Genomic DNA, 17109 nt, shown 5'->3' with positions numbered 1-17109 from the left:
TTAGTAAACACTGATTTACAACCTCCCACTTTTAACTACCAAAATGAGTTTCCAAAGTAGGTTTTCTGGATTGAAACTGATGTGGCCTGAACATGAAGAGACCAGGTAGGCAGACTGTGGGCCTGTGGGAAGGAGGGACCTATATCTACCAAGGACATTGGTAGCTGCACCAGAGAATTAAATGCCTCTAAGGCCCTTGTCTTTGAGGAGAAGAAGAAAAGCTGATGCTGCCCACTGCTTACCATTCTTGGAGACAAATTGCGATGTGACCCCTGCTTCAAATGTGGCAAAGACGGGGCTATGGTCACTCGTCATGATATCACTGGTACTGCCTGCAAGGGAGAGAAGGTATTTCTAAGCAGGGATGGAGAAGGCCTTCAGGCCAAGGTATGGATGCCAAACCCATAGCAGGGACAGGCTGGTGGGACCTTAAGTTGGGAATCCTGAGTCCAGGGAGCAAAGGTGCCTGAGTTTGCCTCCTGGGTCAGGAGTTATCATCATCACCCTTCTAACAGCCAGCTGACCCCAGATCTTCTCAGATACCTCAGTGTGGCCAGCTGACACCAAACAGCAGAAATGAGCTGTCCAAATTCAGTCCAGCCCAGAGAATTGTGAGCAAAGGATTCAGTGTTTTAAGAACTGGGACTTAGGGCATTTGTTATGCAGCAATAGATAGCTGCTACACCTAATTATGTTAACAGCTGGAAGAAAACCCAGACTCTAGTCCTCCTCTTAAGGCTCCCAGTCCTCCCCTTATGTTCTAGACATGCATTTTCTTTTTCTTTGGCCTCCTTCTTGGTGTCCTCCACCTCTGACTCCTTAAACCCTTCTACTGTGTCCTCTGGTACTCAATAGAATATTAGCAAAATAATACGTCTCCAGCCGTCCAAAGAAGACAATACAGCCTCAGATGTAATTTGATTTTCCTCTTTGCCCCTCACACACTGGGAGATGTGTGGGATGTACATCCTCCTCAACCCCAGTTGCCACTTCCAGACACTTCCCCTTCCCCTGTCCTAAAACCTGCACTATGGGGCAGTTCTGAAGGCCAAGGTTAGGGTCAAAAGAGAAAGTGGCAATTCCATGAGCCTCCGCCATCATTTGGCTGTCTGTGGAGGTAGCTGACTGATGGAGCTAGCTGGCAAAATCTTCTGAGACAGAAATTGAGAAGACCCTCAGGAATGCAGAATTTGTAGAGTAGGCACCCATATGATTGGCTCTGTATATTTCTGGGAAGAGGGTCACAGGGCTGAAGAGCTCAGGTGTGGGTGTGGGTAGGAAAACAGGAAACACTCTAGGGGTCTGGATAAAGGAAGAGAAACAGGTACTTTCTGTCTGTCTGTTTTGTCTGGCTGGTTTGGGCAGCACTAGGGATTGAAGCCAGGGCCTTATGCATGGCAGGAAAATACTCTACCCCTGAGCTATACATAGCTCTTGTCCCACTTTCAGGTTCTGAAGGGAGAACAGCGCCTTGGCTGAAGCTATGAGTGTAAGAGATGTAAATGTGTAAGATGTAAGTGTGTAAGCTGAGCGTGTAACAGATGTAAGTGTGTAAGCGGAGAGTGTAAGGGATGCTGCTGTATGTACCATATATCTAAAGATGCTGTATGAAGTTCGCTAGAGAGGTCAATTCTGGGAGACAGAGCTAAAGTGAAGGGGGAGGAGGACTGCAATGCCTATGCTAAGCTATCCCAGTGAGACAGCAGACACGGGAACAGATAGAAACCAACTTCATCTGTAGGATCAGAGCTTAATGGTCTCCAGAGAGAGTGGGACCATAAGGCAGCTGCCAGACATATTTCCTTACTCTGAGGGGCGGGTAGGTATGAGGGAGGGCTCAGCTGAACAGGTGTGGGTCATGAACTGCCTGTCAGGGGTCTCCGGCTTGTGAACTGCTCATTTGTGGTGCATTGTGGGATGAGGGTTGAGTGTCATTAACTAGGAACTTGTGATGTCTTTTCACGCATGAGCGTGTGTAGAAGCCCCTGGAGGCTAGAAGAAGGAGTTGTATCTCTTAGAGCTAGAGTTATAGATAGTTGTGAGCCATCCAGTAAGTGTGCTGAGAATCAAACTCAGGTCCTCTGGAAGACCAGCAAGTGCTCTTAAATGCTGAGCCATCTCTCTAACCCCACAGTGAAATATTCTTAGGCCTCCCCAAATCCACATGAATGCATTTAAGAATATATATTAGGACGAACCATGTGACTCCCTGGTAGTTGCCTGTTTTATACCTGAAAAAACATCCCTTTTATATAGTTCAAACTAAATATTTTTTTTTAAAGAATAGTATCAGAAGGTCCTATTTATGCTATTAGGGGAAAAAAGTATTCAGCAGTCTTACCCATCTGTGAACCCTGTGAGCCACAGTGACACTAACCTGGAAAGATATTCCCATTGGTGCAATGGTGGTACAAGTGTCATGGGAGTAACCAACCACTTTCTGACTGAATTTGAAGCCCACCCCACCCTCCAAGAAAGAACTCATGTCTGTTACTGTTAACTGGGCCAAAAACCTTTGACTGGCTGGGCCACATGCTTTAGGGGGAGAATCTGCTACTATTATTCTGCTAAATTAACATAGTATTATATTGTCCTTTAAGTTATCTTTATATCCCTAGATTAGTCCATTTCTTAGCCCTCATCAGAGAAGCTTCTTTTCTCCAGTAGATGGCGACTAACACAGAAACCTACAAGTAGTCAACATGCAGAGAAAAAGATTACAAGAGTGCTAAATTCTAAATGGGACACACACACACACACACACACACACACACACACACACACACACACACACACACACACACACACACACACATACACACACACACACACATACACACACACACACGCGCGCACACACAAATATATCACATCTACTCCCTCCAAGGCTCAGGGATCCTTGCAGAATATGTAAGAGCCAGAGGGAGTGGACATAGGCAGTGAAACATTTGTTAAATATGAGAGCAAACGAAAACAGCTATGACTGTATGCACAAGACCTGCACAAGATCCAAAATCCAAATCCCAAACCCCAAATCCCAAATCCCAGTGGGGATGGAAGACGGGGTCATGAAGTCCCACGCTAGCTGAAGAGCTACTGGCAATTGATGGCTACAGGGGGGAAGACAGGATATTTTCTTCAGGGATTTGGTCTTTAAAAGACTACCCATATTCCAGTAGATGCTCCTACACCCACACACATACAGACAGCGCTAAGTGAACTAAGTAGGTTTGAAAAAAGAGAGAGTGTCCATGAAATTGGGAAGGTAGCATGCTGGAAGGGATAGGAGAGGAATTGGAGGGGAGGAAGTGGGGGTGGATTTGATCAGAATACATACAACTGTATAAAATGCTCAATTAAAAGGAAGAAGCTGCTGTTAGAGGTGCGTTAGTGACTCTCTGATCAGGGATATTTATTACATGGTAGCCTAGTGACTCTCTGAGCAGGGATATTTATTACATTGCAGCCCAAGGAGGACAGGTTTGCACCAACTCTTTCAGGTCCTGGTTAGGGCTCCAAGCACACTGAAGCCCCTTGGTTTTGCACTGCCCTCAGAGTCCACGACCTTAGTCTACAATCCCCGGTACTGCACTCACCATAGGACTGACAAACCACATGCACCAAGGGGTAAGACTTCCAGAGGACTCGGTCGCACCAGGATGGCAGGTTGTACTTCATCTGCAAAAGCGACACCATGGTTTCATAGCACACACGCTACTTCCGTTGTTATTAGTCAAAACAAGAAACACAATATTAACTGCAGATTATCTGCCATCCTCAAATTCATCCATTGTTGGCTCTTTAGGGAATTTCCCTGCAGGTAGCTTCAAACTATCTAAGATATATTGTATTTATTTTATGTGTGTGAGTGTTTTGTCTGCACGTATGCACTACATATATAAAGTGCCCACAGAAGTCAGAAAAGGATGTTGGATCCCCTGGAGCTGGAGTTACAGTCAGTTGTGAGCAGCCATGTAGCTGCTGGGAACTCAACCCAGGTCCCCTGCAAGATCATCCAGTGCTCTTAATGACGGAACCATCTCAGCCCTTTACACTATTTTGTGAGTGTTTCTTCTTAGGGCAGCATGTAAGACAATGGGTTTCATCGTCACATCTTCATATGCATAGCATCATGCTTTGCCATATTCACCCCACATTCAACCCTCTCTTGTTCTTCCTCCTCATCTCTTCTGTCCCCCTTTTTCCCCCACATAGGCTCCTTTCTGCTTCGATGGCATGTATATGACGTGTGTGTGTTTGTGTGTGTGTGTGTGATGTGTAAATAATATAAAAATATTTTTATGATTCTAAGTAGAAACAAGAATATATATTTAAACCTAAATTCTGCATATGAGAGAAAATATAATATTTGCATTTCTGAGTCTGACTTACTTCACTAAGCTTTAAACCCTTCAACTCTTTAAACTCTACTTTGGGCTCCACACTTTCAGATGTCCTGGAGTCCTGCTTGTGAATGAGGTTGATTCACCTTGCAACTGGACACGCTCTCTCTTCCTGCTAGAACCCTCCCAGCATTTCACTCCACTTTCCCCTTGCATTTCGTTGTCTTTTGCCTTCGAGCCCAGGCAGTACCTAGATCTCATCCAGACAGGGCTCTGAGCCTTCTCTCTGCACGCTTAGCTTAAGCAGCTCTCAATGCCCAACATACGGTACTGCTTATCACTGGACTTGTCCAGGTTGATGGCCTTGGGTTGGACCCCATGAAAAATGGCTGATGTCCAGAAGCCTGCTTGGCTGGGCTCTCTCTAGTGTGCCCTTGAACTTGAAACATGTTACCCCTTCTCTCCCTTCCGGCATCCAAGTCCAAATTCCCACTGTCCTTCAAGGCATCTCAAATGGCATTTTTTTTTTTTTAACATTTTTAAGAAGCCTCCCCATCCTTCCTGTCCAATGGTTGTCTCCTCCTCCTGCTCCTTGTGATATCGTGTTCTAATGGGGTAGTCAGTTGCACACTGGTCTTCTCTGTCCTCCTATAAATAGCCCAGGGCTACCAATGTAAATTCAGTTCTGATCTCTCAACACCTGGGAGAATTCTTCACCCAGGAGAGTGCTTTGCCCATTACTGGCAAAGTAACTCTTTGAATAAATAAATATGTTATTGTATCTTTCCCCAAATGCTGTCCTTTTAATAGGAGTGGCCTTATAAATATATTAATAGTTATTCTGTGATCAGCTTAGTTTGGCTTTACCTATGGAGAACTATAATGCTTGGAAGCTCTTATAAGAGCTTAAACCCAATAGCAAAGAAACCAGTTTTGCTGGTGTTGTTTTAGAGTCTAGCCATGTAATCTAGGCTGGCCTTGAACCCATGATTCTCTCAACTAAGCTTCCCAGGCATTGAGATTACAAGCAGGCACCACCACACTCAGATGCATGGAAGTCTGTTAAATCTTGGCTAACAGAATTTGGGGGGAGGGCTTTGTTTGTTTTGGTCTTTTAAAATCAGCTCTACAAGTCAGTGCTCAGTGGTTAAGAGCTCTGGTTGATCTTGCAGAAGACTCTGGGTTTGGTTCCCAGTATCTACATGGCAGCACACAACCATTAGTTAACTCCCGTTCCAGGGGATCCGACACCCTCTTCTGGCTTCTGTGGGCACTGCATGTACGTGATTCACAGACATTCTTGCAGGCAAAAACACCCACACACATAAAATAAAAATAGACAAATCTTTAAAACTAACCTTTTTGCACAGTTAAGAATCAATGCTTTAAAATGCTCTCTGATTTTCAGAATAGAGCCATTATTAACTCAGCTTTTTGTGTGTGCAAGTTGATGGCAGTTTTTACATGTGAAAGTTTTGTTTTTGGAGACAGTCTCATGAAGCCCAGAGTGGCCTCAAACTCACTATGTAGTCAAGGATGACCTTGAACGCCTGATCCTCTTGCTTCCATCTCTTGAGCAGTGGGATTAGGGATGCATAGTACCATGCCTGGCTTGAGGCTGGAAATGAAACCCAGGGCTTTGTGCACACTAAGCAAACACTCTTAACAACTGAGTTACATCCCCAGCCCCGAATGTGCATTTTAATTTTTTGTTGTTGTTGTTGTTGTTGTTGCCTGGTGATGGAGGATGCTTCCCACTTTCTAGGAAGGTGAGTCGGGCAAAGGAGGTGGGACAGGGCAGGAGAGCTGCTTCCGGGAGGACTTACCCCTGTCGCTTTCTGCTTCGTGTAGGCGTACTTGTCCCGGGTCAGTCTTTCGAATCGGTAGGTGGGGGCGAAGGTGATCTCCTCCTCCTCTGAAACAGACAAGGGCCCTCAGTTTGGCTTCCCTGACACCTCCAGCCCAGCTTCCCTCCTCTGTAGACATAACCCTTCCCCTGGTTAGGATATCCAGGCAGAGAGACGATGGTGGGTAAGGGTACAAAGGAGACGCAGTGTGCTCTCACCAAAGTGCAGGAAGACCTTCTGTTCCTTCCTCTCCAGGAGCAGTTGGTCATGGGCCAGCAGATCTGAATACTGCTGCTGCTTAATCTTCTGGATGATGGCTTCTGCCTCCTGGTATGAGGACACCAGGTCAGACCTCATTCCTCGCCACACTTCCCACTGACCACACCAAGGCCTGGGCCCCAGTAGTCTGGGTTACTATAAGGATAAGGAAAGCCTAAAGGGCTGTAACATCACCATCGGCAGCTCCAGGCTGGCCCAAATTTGCATGTGGGATTTGTTGTTTTTGCATACTGGCTTTTAAACAGCATTGTTAGTAATGATTCACGAGACAGGTAGTATGTTTCCTTTGCTTTCTCTGGCTCTTTCTGTGAGAACAAGGACATCCAGCTGTAGACCCACAAGGGTCTGAGATCTGTGACACCAGCCTTCATGAGTTCCACCCAGCAAAAATTGATGCCACACTTGGGGGTAGGAGGTGTGCTGGCCTTGGTGTCTAGCATACTGGGGGATGAGTGTGCTTGCTGGCTTTGGTGTCTAGTACACTATGTGGGGTAGAGAGTGTGCTGACCTTGGTGTCTAGAATACTGGGGGATAGGAGGTGTGCTGGCTTTGGTGTCTAGCACACTGTGGGGGTAGGGGTGTGCTGGCCTTAGTGTCTGGCACACTGGGGAATAGGGGGTGTGCTGGCCTTGGTGTCTAGCAGTCCTCCCTCCTGTCTATATCCTATGACTTTGAACTAGACTCTGGGCTCCTGCCCAGGCACGTGTGGAACTGTGGCAGCCCTTCCCCAGGAGGTTCAGGATGTGAACTCTTGTCATGTTCCTACCTGCCTGCTCATTTCTAGAGAGGAAAGATGTCACTTGGGAATCTTTAGTGAGAAAAGTACAGTAAGCTGGCTGCAGATACTCACAGTCTACAGAGCTGTGAGGGTGGTTTGGAGGCCCAGAGATGGCTCAGGGACATGGGGTCACATGGAGACAAAAGGACGCCTGAGGCTCAACCACAACTATAAACGATGTGTAATCTGCTCCCTGCAGGTTTCCTAGCCTCTCTGTGTGATTGACTGTAAAATAGGGTCAGCTCCTGCTGGGTTCCCTTTGTCCCTCCTAGGACTAGAGTGTGGGAATGCATCAAAGTCCCTCAGTGGGAGGGAAACAGGCTGTTAACTCTGATTTCCAGACAGAAGGACACTCATTGTTCCACCCCACGCTGTCTCCCGCTTTCACTTTTATGGGCATGAAAAACAGCTGTGTGGGTTCTAGACTCATCTAGACATCTATTGGTCCCCTTGCAGCAGGCAGGCAGGCAGGCAATGCCTTAGATCCACTAACAATCCATGATTTGTTGAGATAAGTGAGCTGATCCCCCAAGATGCCTGCGCTTCCTGACCTGGCCCAGCTGCTGAGGGACAGTGTCAGTGATGAGGGTGGCCACTGAAGTCTTGGGGCAAAGCAGACATAGTCAGAAAGGGACTGTAAAGAAAGTCAGGGGCTCCATGACAGGAGTTGTATCGAGTCCCAGAGAGGAGCTGCTGCCTTAGCCTGGTTCTGAGTGTCCATGTGTTTCTTTGCTCCTCTGTGCAGAGTGGACTCTTGGGAGCCTCTGTTTCATACAGTTCTGCCCACGGTGGGGGTTCTCCTTACCCAGGTGGGCAGCTCCACACGGTAGTTGAGATCCCCAAGCCAGAAGAGGTGAGTGAAGCGGTGAGTGATGTTAAACGGGCTTAGCTTCTTGTCTCCCAGGGCCAGGAAACGCAGGATGTTCATATAGTTTTGATTTCGCCTAATTCAGGGAAACAAGGGCCGTCTAGCACATCTAGCATGGGACACTGTCCTCATTCTGCCACAGCAGAAAGCCGGGGTGACAGGGGCGACAGGCGGGAAATGGAAACTTAGACTGCAGGTCTGTCTCAGTGGGCAGCTGAGCGTACCTAAGAGACCCAGCTGGGATCACAGTGTCTAGGTCCCGAGCTGGAACCTACCCATCAGTAAACAGCGTCAGTATTAGACAGACGGCTATGGTCACAATAGGGTTGCCTACCGACAGAATGAGCTTTGAGCTATAGGATGCTCCTGAGGAGTATTTTCCTTTAGAAACGGTTCAGGTTTAAGGGGCCTATAGGTTAATGATATAAATACCTTTTCTGTCCTCCAGACAAGAGTCACATGTACCTGTGGCCTCTACCATTCTACAGTTGTCTTTGCTTACACAACAGAGGCCCAGAAGGTCTGAGGCTAAGGCTGAGCATGCCATCAGGGTGTGTGGAGGACTAGGGCCATCTGGGTGCTTGGAGGGGATGAGTGCCATTACCTGAGTTTCTTTTCACTTCCAGAAGTCAGGTGGCTGTTAACAAACCCCAAGGAGGTGCCATTGAACATGAAGGACACCCCCACAGCTCCCTTGTTTCCTGAGGGAAGAAAGAGAAGAGGCGGCATGTCAACTAGGCAGGTTTGTCAAGGGGTTGGAAGTTGAGGTGAGGTAAAGGGCTCTAGCACTGTTGACAAAGAGGAAGAGAAGCCGGCTGAGTAGACTGGTCACAAGGGGCGGGAGGGACATGCCAGTGATCTGCAGATGGAAGCAGCCTCGTGATTTTCTTAGCAGGACGGAGGAACGAGGATGCTGCTTTCATCCATTTCTGGGTTTGGGAATGTTGGGAGTCATGGTACTGAGCAGATAGGGACAGGGAGGATCAAAGCAGCCTGAAACGCTGGCATTTGTGGGGTGCTCCCTCACCCAGCTGCGTAAACTGACTATCCACTCAGTGGAATAAAAAACTTCATTCCCCTCCACATATATAAAATAAAATAAATTATATCTTAATTTATTTTACATTAGTGATTCTTTCTTTTAAAGATTTATTTACTTACTATGTAAATAAATGTTGTGTCAGTATGTTTGCCTGCATACCAGAAGAGGGTATCAGATCTCATTATAGATGGTTGTGAGCCATTGTTTGGTTGCTGAGAACTGAACTCAGGACCTCTGGAAGAGCAGCCAGTGCTCCTATCCTCTAAGCCATCTCTCCAGTCCTACATTAGCGGTTTAAAGTATGTCCCTAGGCCAGCACAGCAGCCCCAGGGAGTCTACTGGAGAGGCAGATACCAGGCACCTGAACCAGAGATTCTAGGGCTTAAAAATATGTGTTTGGCAAACCCTATAGGCAAACCCTATATATATGGTGGGAGATTACCTGTTTAATTTTCTTTTGGTGCTAGGGACCTGACCCCAGGACCTTGCATACACTAGGCAAGCACTCTACCACTGGCTTCTGTAGGGAGGAAGATTAGGATCTAGGGCCAATGGCACTTTGGAAACAACCTGAGATTACTGAGTCAGAATCCACAGTTTAACCAGCTCTCCAGAGCTGGTATAGACCCTGGATGAGTTTTTGCAGGGGAAACGATCTGGATTTGCTAAAGACTAAGGGATCCCGGGACAGGACTCACAGGGTTTAATCTGGGGACATTGCCAAGAGAAGGAAGAGGGCAGATGCATAGGGATGTGACTCCCCTCTTTGCTCACCTAGGGTGTTGGCGATGCCTGTCTTCACATTGTCAGTACAGATGTGACTGATCCGATTCTCATGCTCTGGCTTGGCAAGCACAACTATGCGAATGTTCCAGAGTGTGTGGATGGCGACCTGGTGGTGGTGGTGGTGGGAGATGATGTTGCAACACCGGGCTGAGGTCTAGTGTTGGAACCCTGAGCATCCCAAGGAGATTCACCCCAGCTCGCACCCTGGGAGTAAGACACTCTATCTGTAATCCCTAACTTTCAGGGACTGAAACTTCTAATGATGCCTAAGAATGAGACCAAGCATCTCACAGATGAGACCTAGGGCTGAAGACACTTCCAGGAGGTAAATATTATCCTCTGAAGCAGGAGTGGGGAAGGTGGAGGACTAGGGACCCTATCAACTTCTGAGGATGGCTCTGCAAATGGGGGAGCCATTGTGCTCCTATACATCTTTGGAAGTATCTTGTCTGACTTCTGAGATGCTTGGAACGGCATGTTGTCTTCCCCACCCGGGGCTGGGCCAGCTGCTCACTGTTTTAAACGTCATGCTGGTGACTTCTTGCAGGGAGTGCTTGAGTATCTCCAGCCACTCCTTCTCTCCAAGGGGGTCCTCCTGGGTGCCAATCACATAGATGTCATGGGGGATATAATCAGCAGAGTCGTCCCGCGTCTTTCCCTGCCCCTTGGAGAGAAACCAGGACGTGATCTTCTTGGGAGGGGGTGCGTTACCTTCAACAGCAAAACCCAACACCAAGTGAGTCAAAGGCAGGTCAAGTCAAGGGCATCAGGGGATTCAAAACAGAGGGAAAGGAGGACCACATGGTTATAAAATCACTGAGGCAAATGCCCTAGATAAAGAACTCAATGCTGACATCCCCTTACATGTCAGCCATGGTCAGAGCTCAGTGAGATCTTGTTGTAAAGATAATAGTACATTCCCATTGGGAATACTGGGAGATCTCTATGGAGCCCCAATTTAACTGAACAGGTTGGCAAACATTTCCTAGGCTCAGGGTGGCACTAACACATGAGATGTGGCCCTGTCACTCAGGAGTTTACAATTCCAATGGTGAGTGACATGTTTCAGATGTAGGCTTCTATCACATTGCCAGAAAACACCAAAGGCTTCCTGGAAGGAAGTTACGTTCAGCTAAGAACTGAGATGAACAGGTGCTCAACAGAGAAACAGGAAGATCATGCCACTTTCCACGTTTCCATTTTGAAAAAAGAGTGGGAGCAGCTCCCTCAAGGAATGATGGGAGATCTACTCCTGGAGCCTAAGTATGAGTAGATGTTCTCATACTCCAAAGAGCTGGATGTCTTTTGGCCAACAGAGAGATGGGAGGTTAAGAATCCGAGTAACAATTGCTGCCAAACTCAGCTCTCCAGGGCTCTCAGTGACCACATATGGAGACCTTCCCACCCCTGTGTCACCTGCATGAACCCCTGGGAATGAGAGCCTAGGGAGTTAATAACAGACTAAGACACCTATTCATTTGCATTTCTGATCGATGGGTGACTTTTAGAATAAGTATTCCTCATGCAATGGTTGTCTGTCTAAGATTCAGATTTAACTGGACATCTTCCAATTATTTATTTCTAGCTCAATGTTTATACTAAAACATTATTCAGTATAATTGACAATTAGTATAATGTATATATTTAGTATAATTATATATGGTTATTAACTATATATATATATATATATATATATATATTATATATTTGGCCCAATTATATTTTGTATCTTGGCTTTTATTTCTAGTTGAGTACTTATATCAAATAACTATTTAAATATTTCACTTACATATTTATCATACAGACTATATTACCATATATTTAGCATATATATTTGCTGTTTATTTACTTCTAGCCACACACCTATGTGAAAAACATATATTATTTATACCGAATTTAAACTTAGGATCACTTATCTATCCATCCACCTACCCATCCATTCATCTACCCATCCACTGATCTCTCTAACTCTCAGACTTCTTTCTTCAAGACCTGGGGCCCTTTGGCATGCTATAGAGCAACCCACTGTGGCTACTCTTGGGGTACACTAGCCCTAGGACCCATTTTTCTTGTTCATCATCATTGGACAAAGGTAGGATTCTCTAGAGAAGAGGTTGTACAGATGGGATAGAGACCAGGGCTATGAATGAGAGATGGAGGTACCCTCTTGTGCCATTTGCAGATGCTGAGGCAGGAAGGTGAACCCAAGCAAAACTGGTAGGAGGGAGGGGGCACAAGGACCCACCCATGTTCCAAGTGCCAATGAAGATGGTGATCATGTCAGGCTCCGGCTGCTCCGAATGCTTGTTCTTCATCTGCTGTAGTAGCTGGCAGAAGCCTTCTCTCTTCTGGAGGAGGAAGGGCAGACACACTTAGAAGGGCCTTCACCTCCCTGCACATTGGCCTCTACAAAGGATGTGGTCAGCTTAAAGATGCAGAGGGGAGGTTTTATATATATAAACAGACTGATGTACATATATATCATGATAAAAGAGAAGAGTAGCCACCTGGAGAGAGGTGTTTAAAGCCTTGAGCATGTGGCTTCTTGGACCCAGCCATTCTGCTGCAAGGGTGTGATCTGAAGCCAAAAATCAGGAACTGAACCAAGATCCAACCACATCAGGTTGCAGTGTGTCCATAGGTAGGGGGCTCACAAGCAACTATACTGTACACCATCCCTAAGCTAGAACTACACAGAGTTTTAAAATTATGGTACAGAGGGACTTTAGCCACAGAGAAGTGACCATGACACAACAATAGTCATGAAAAGCTACTTGGCAAAAATGGTCTGGGTGCCACCACTGCACTTTCATATTTAAAAAATAAACATGTGGAAGATTGAGGTTAGAAGACTGCCAAGAGTTCAAGGTCATTCTGTACTACATAGTGAATACCAGGCTAAACCGGGCTACATTGCAAAATCCTGTCTCAAAAAAGCTCAAAACAAGCCAGGCAGTGGTGGCACACTCCTTTAATCCCAGCACTCGGGAGGAAGAGGCAGGCAGATATCTGTGAGTTCGAGACCAGCCTAGTTTACAAGAGCTAGTTCCAGGACAGCCTCCAAAGCCACAGAGAAACCCTGTCTCAAAACAAAACAAAACAAAACAAAACAACAACAAAAAAACCCCCAAAACCTAAAACAACAACAATAACAAAAAGCCCAAAGCAAAACATAAAAACAAACAAAAAGCCCTTAAGATAACTGGAAGTGGTTAGTTCAGAGTCAGTTAGTGGTGAGTGCTGTTCTTTATTTTAAACTTTTGACTATTTGTATTTGCTGCTTTCTTTTTTTTTTTTAAAGCAGTGAGATTGAATTACTTAGTCAATGAAGGAATATTTAAAGAAACTAGGGCTAATGCCATGGTTCAGTGGGCGAAGGTGTCTGCTGTGGAGCTGAGTTCAATCCTTGGGACTCATATAGTAGAGAGAACTGACCCCGCCAGCTCTCCTCCAGCCTCCACACAGGCACTGTGGCACATGCAAGCCCCACCTCCAATACATAAATTCAATATTTTTCTAAAAGAAAATTTAGTGAAACTAAGCAAAGGCAAAAGAGTATATTAAGAAAAGAGCTGCCCTAATCTTTTACACTTATTTTTCCCGTGTTCACAGTGGGGCATGAAGCTGACTTGTCCCTCTCTTAGTCAAGAGGGCTGTTGTCAATAGGGCAGCTGGCTTTAAATGAGAGCACACAAAATTTCAAGTAGTGCAGTATGAAAGGCTGGACGCCTGATGTCCCTGGTTACAAAGCCAGCAATTTTCTACTATTCAGCCTCATCACTGCAAGTCTCACAATTGCCCACTGCAAAAACACCAGCTCATCAAGACATAACAATGGCTTCTTTTTTGAAACCTGTCTTTAGCTGGAGATGGCTCAAGAGTCAGTGTCTCAACCCTTTTGATTGTGCAGCAACCGGGCAGAAATAATTGGTTTTGGCCCTATGCTCCTGAATCCCAGAACACTGACTAGCTGTGTGACCTCTCTACTTCCATCACTATTGTTCCCGTCAGGGCATGCCTACCGCTATACCCTCATAGCCACTCCCAGGACAGGTGAAAGTAGATGCCGAGGGAACCTGGCAGGGGTTATCTCTGTGAGACTGTACTGGGAGCCTCTCTGCCTCCTAACCCCCAGTCCCGTTAGCTTGTCCTCCAGTATCTGACATGCAGGGTCAGCCACACATGCCAGGATGCAGGGTCAGTCACACATGCCAGGATACATGGCCTATCTGCTCTTCCGTCCGTTTCCACTGCCTCACATAAATGGTACTGATGAGAATGGACAGCAAGGCCTCTGTGTGGGATTCAGATCTGGGGTGACTTATGAGGTAAGCAATAAGGGGGCAAGAAAACACAGGCCGGCTGGGATGAGGCACATCCCAGGTGTTTCTCATGGCCCATCGTGCCTCTTATTTTATCAGCCAATGATGGTGGAGGCATCTTATTTCTACAGGGTGGGGCAGAGTTTGAAAACAGAAGTCTTCACAAGGAAGCACTAGTCAGGGCTCAGGTTTAAATCCAAAGCTGACCCAAAGGGCTCCTAAATCTAGTCATAGACACTGTTAATAGAAGCCTCCTGGCTAGCTCAGCACTGGGCATGAGGCAAGGGATGCCTTCTTTCCACTAGAAGACAGCACTGGTGATCCAGGGACAGGGGGACTAGAACTCGGCAAATCCCATCTGGCCCAGAGCCTGGCCACTGAAGCTCAGCTTCCCAGGTGTGAAAAGGGGGCTCTCAACCCAGGGAGCTAATGATTGCAATCTCCTGGCACATCACAGTCCTCAAGACACACGTCCCTTCTTGCCCTGCTTTAGAGGTCTATTGTCACTTACTTTAGAGTCGGCAAAAACATACTCCTTCCTCAGGATTTTCTCCTTCTCCGTCTCTACCAAAATCACCAGCTTGTTCAGGAACTTTTGGGACTTGATGAGCTGCAAGACTTCAGAAGACCAGAAGTTTATTGATTCATCTGCTCCTCAACCACTCTGTCCAATGTCTGCTGCATTCTAGGCACCCAACCCTCAGCCTGACCCTCACAAGCCTGGGCTAAGCCCTAGGGGCTTGTTTTTGAGAAGTGTGGTATCCAGAACCATCTAGAAGTGGTTTCACTACACGGATGGTGCAACTCTACCTATCCTTTCATCTTTCTCCTTCATGCCACTCTGCTCCCCCTCTCCTTTCCATTTTGCTAACTTTGTGAAAAACTCACAAAAATTTGTGGTTTTCATTTTTTATCAAAAGTTGAGGGGCTGGGAGGTAGCTCAGAAGTTAAGAGCATTGATTGCTCTTTCAGAGGGCCTGAGTTCAATTCCCAGCACCCACATCAGGCAGCTCACAATCACCTGTAACTCCAGTTCCAGAGGGATATGACTCCTCTGGTCTCGTGAGGGGCACCTGAACTCATATACACAGACTCATATACATAATTGAAAATAATAAAAACAAAATTAAAAATGAGAAGGGCAATGGTAGTACAGGCCTTTAAATCTCAGCACTTGTGAGGCAGAGACTGATGGATCTCTGAGTTTGAGACCAGCCTTGTCTACAGAGTGAGTTCTAGAATATCCAAGGCTACACAGAGAAACCCTGTCTCTAAAAACCGAAAAAAGAAAGAAAAAGAATCAAATCATTCCGGAAGGATGCAGAGGTCATGAGGGAGCAGAAAGGTTGAGTCAGGTATAGATTAGAAGAAAGAATATGCGATAGGTAAGGTTTTAGTTGGGGGGGGTGGTAGGGGAGGAGGGGAGGGAGAAGGGAACTGGGATTGTCATGTAATTCAATTGTGTTTGTAACTCAATTAAAAAAAAAGAAAAAAAAAACAAGAATCAAATCAGTCCATAAGATTTTTTTCCTATAGTTAATAGTAACTTTCCTCCCCTCCTTCCTCTAATGCCTCCCCACTAAAGGCAACTAATTTCAAAGAACAATCCACAATGAACTCTTTTGAAATGTATTCCATGTTTCTTGTGTCTTTTTTTAAATTTTTTGTTTGTTTCTTTTATATGCGTGTGGTTGTTTTGCCTGCATGTATGTCTGGGACTCACAAGCATGCAGCATTCTTGAAGACCAGAGGGGCATTACATCCCCACCCCCTTGACTGGAGTTACAGATGGTTGTGAGCCATCATGTGGGTTCTAGGAATTGAACCCAGGTCCTCTGCAAGAGCAACAAGTGCTTTTAAACCCTGACCCAACTCTCCAGCCCCAATCCCATATTCCTTTAAAAAAAAAAAAAAAATCCTCAGCTTTCAGGTTTCACTTGAAAACATTTTCTGGGGTCAGGAGATAGCTCAGTGAGTAAAATAATTTGCTTCTGTGACCTGAATTCTAATCCCCAGAACTCTAAGACAAATCTAGATTCAGCAGCATGCTGTGTTCCTACAGGGAGCCAGCCAGCTAGGAGTAGGCACAAGGTGGCAGAAATGAGGTAAAAAGCAAGACTGACTCATGGAAGTTGTCCTCTGACCTTCACACAGCACACAGCCACAGATCATGCCCACACTTGGGCACACCACACACAACCACACACACACACCTGCACACACACACACAAACCACATAACACATACATAACACTAGAAAGATTTCCTATTACATATTAGCTTTCTCCCTTTGAAGATGAAGGTTTAGTTGTTTTTTTGTTTTTTTGTTTGTTTGTTTACAATACAACCTTGTACTCCCCTCTGACTTCCTATCAAACATGATTTCAGTTTCCCCATCATCTTTCCAATGCCATATTTTTGCCAGATGAACAATGCTGTGGCACCGTGACATGCTGAGGCTCCTGGCAGACTAGTCCTGGTGTTTTCCATTGCTCTTCCTTCCCTACACAACTTAAAACAGTTTTTCCTGAGTTGGACTCAAGCACCCCCACCCCTAGCTGAGCGCTATTGACAGCCAGTTGCTGGGAGAGAGAAAGCCAACTCTTTAAGGGCATGGCCTCTGGTAGGCCTCTGGCCTCTAAGACCCGGGGGGAAGGTCTCACTCCCATGAGCTTAGGGACAGCACAAACTTGACTGACTCGGTAAGAGGACATGAAATGGGAGGAGAGATGGGCGGGGGTGGATCTGAGAGGAGCTAGGGGGAGGAGTGAGAGTGGATATGATCAAAATACATCGTAAGCATGTATGAAATCTCAAGGGATAAAAGCACTATGTTAAACTCTT

The 17109-nt window shown here is 46.1% G+C and overlaps 1 protein-coding gene across 1 annotated transcript in view; it reads right to left on the bottom strand.

Annotated features, from left to right (window-relative positions):
• The window catches only part of Inpp5d (inositol polyphosphate-5-phosphatase D), a 105419-nt gene that overhangs the window by 13698 nt on the left and 74612 nt on the right, over positions 1–17109 (bottom strand). The window contains exons 10-19 of the mRNA XM_027397475.2: positions 14777–14883; positions 12189–12291; positions 10458–10654; positions 9932–10049; positions 8720–8816; positions 8053–8191; positions 6409–6517; positions 6170–6258; positions 3597–3678; positions 243–332 (exon numbers count right to left, since the gene is read on the bottom strand). Coding sequence (XP_027253276.2) covers positions 243–332; positions 3597–3678; positions 6170–6258; positions 6409–6517; positions 8053–8191; positions 8720–8816; positions 9932–10049; positions 10458–10654; positions 12189–12291; positions 14777–14883 — 1131 coding nt within the window. The remainder of the gene's footprint in view (positions 1–242; positions 333–3596; positions 3679–6169; positions 6259–6408; positions 6518–8052; positions 8192–8719; positions 8817–9931; positions 10050–10457; positions 10655–12188; positions 12292–14776; positions 14884–17109) is intronic.

This window comes from Cricetulus griseus, chromosome 2 (genome assembly GCF_003668045.3).
Source record: "Cricetulus griseus strain 17A/GY chromosome 2, alternate assembly CriGri-PICRH-1.0, whole genome shotgun sequence".
Taxonomy (NCBI): Eukaryota; Metazoa; Chordata; class Mammalia; order Rodentia; family Cricetidae; genus Cricetulus; species Cricetulus griseus.
Note: the sequence above shows the minus strand (reverse complement) of the source record. Positions and strands in the feature narration are given on the sequence as shown.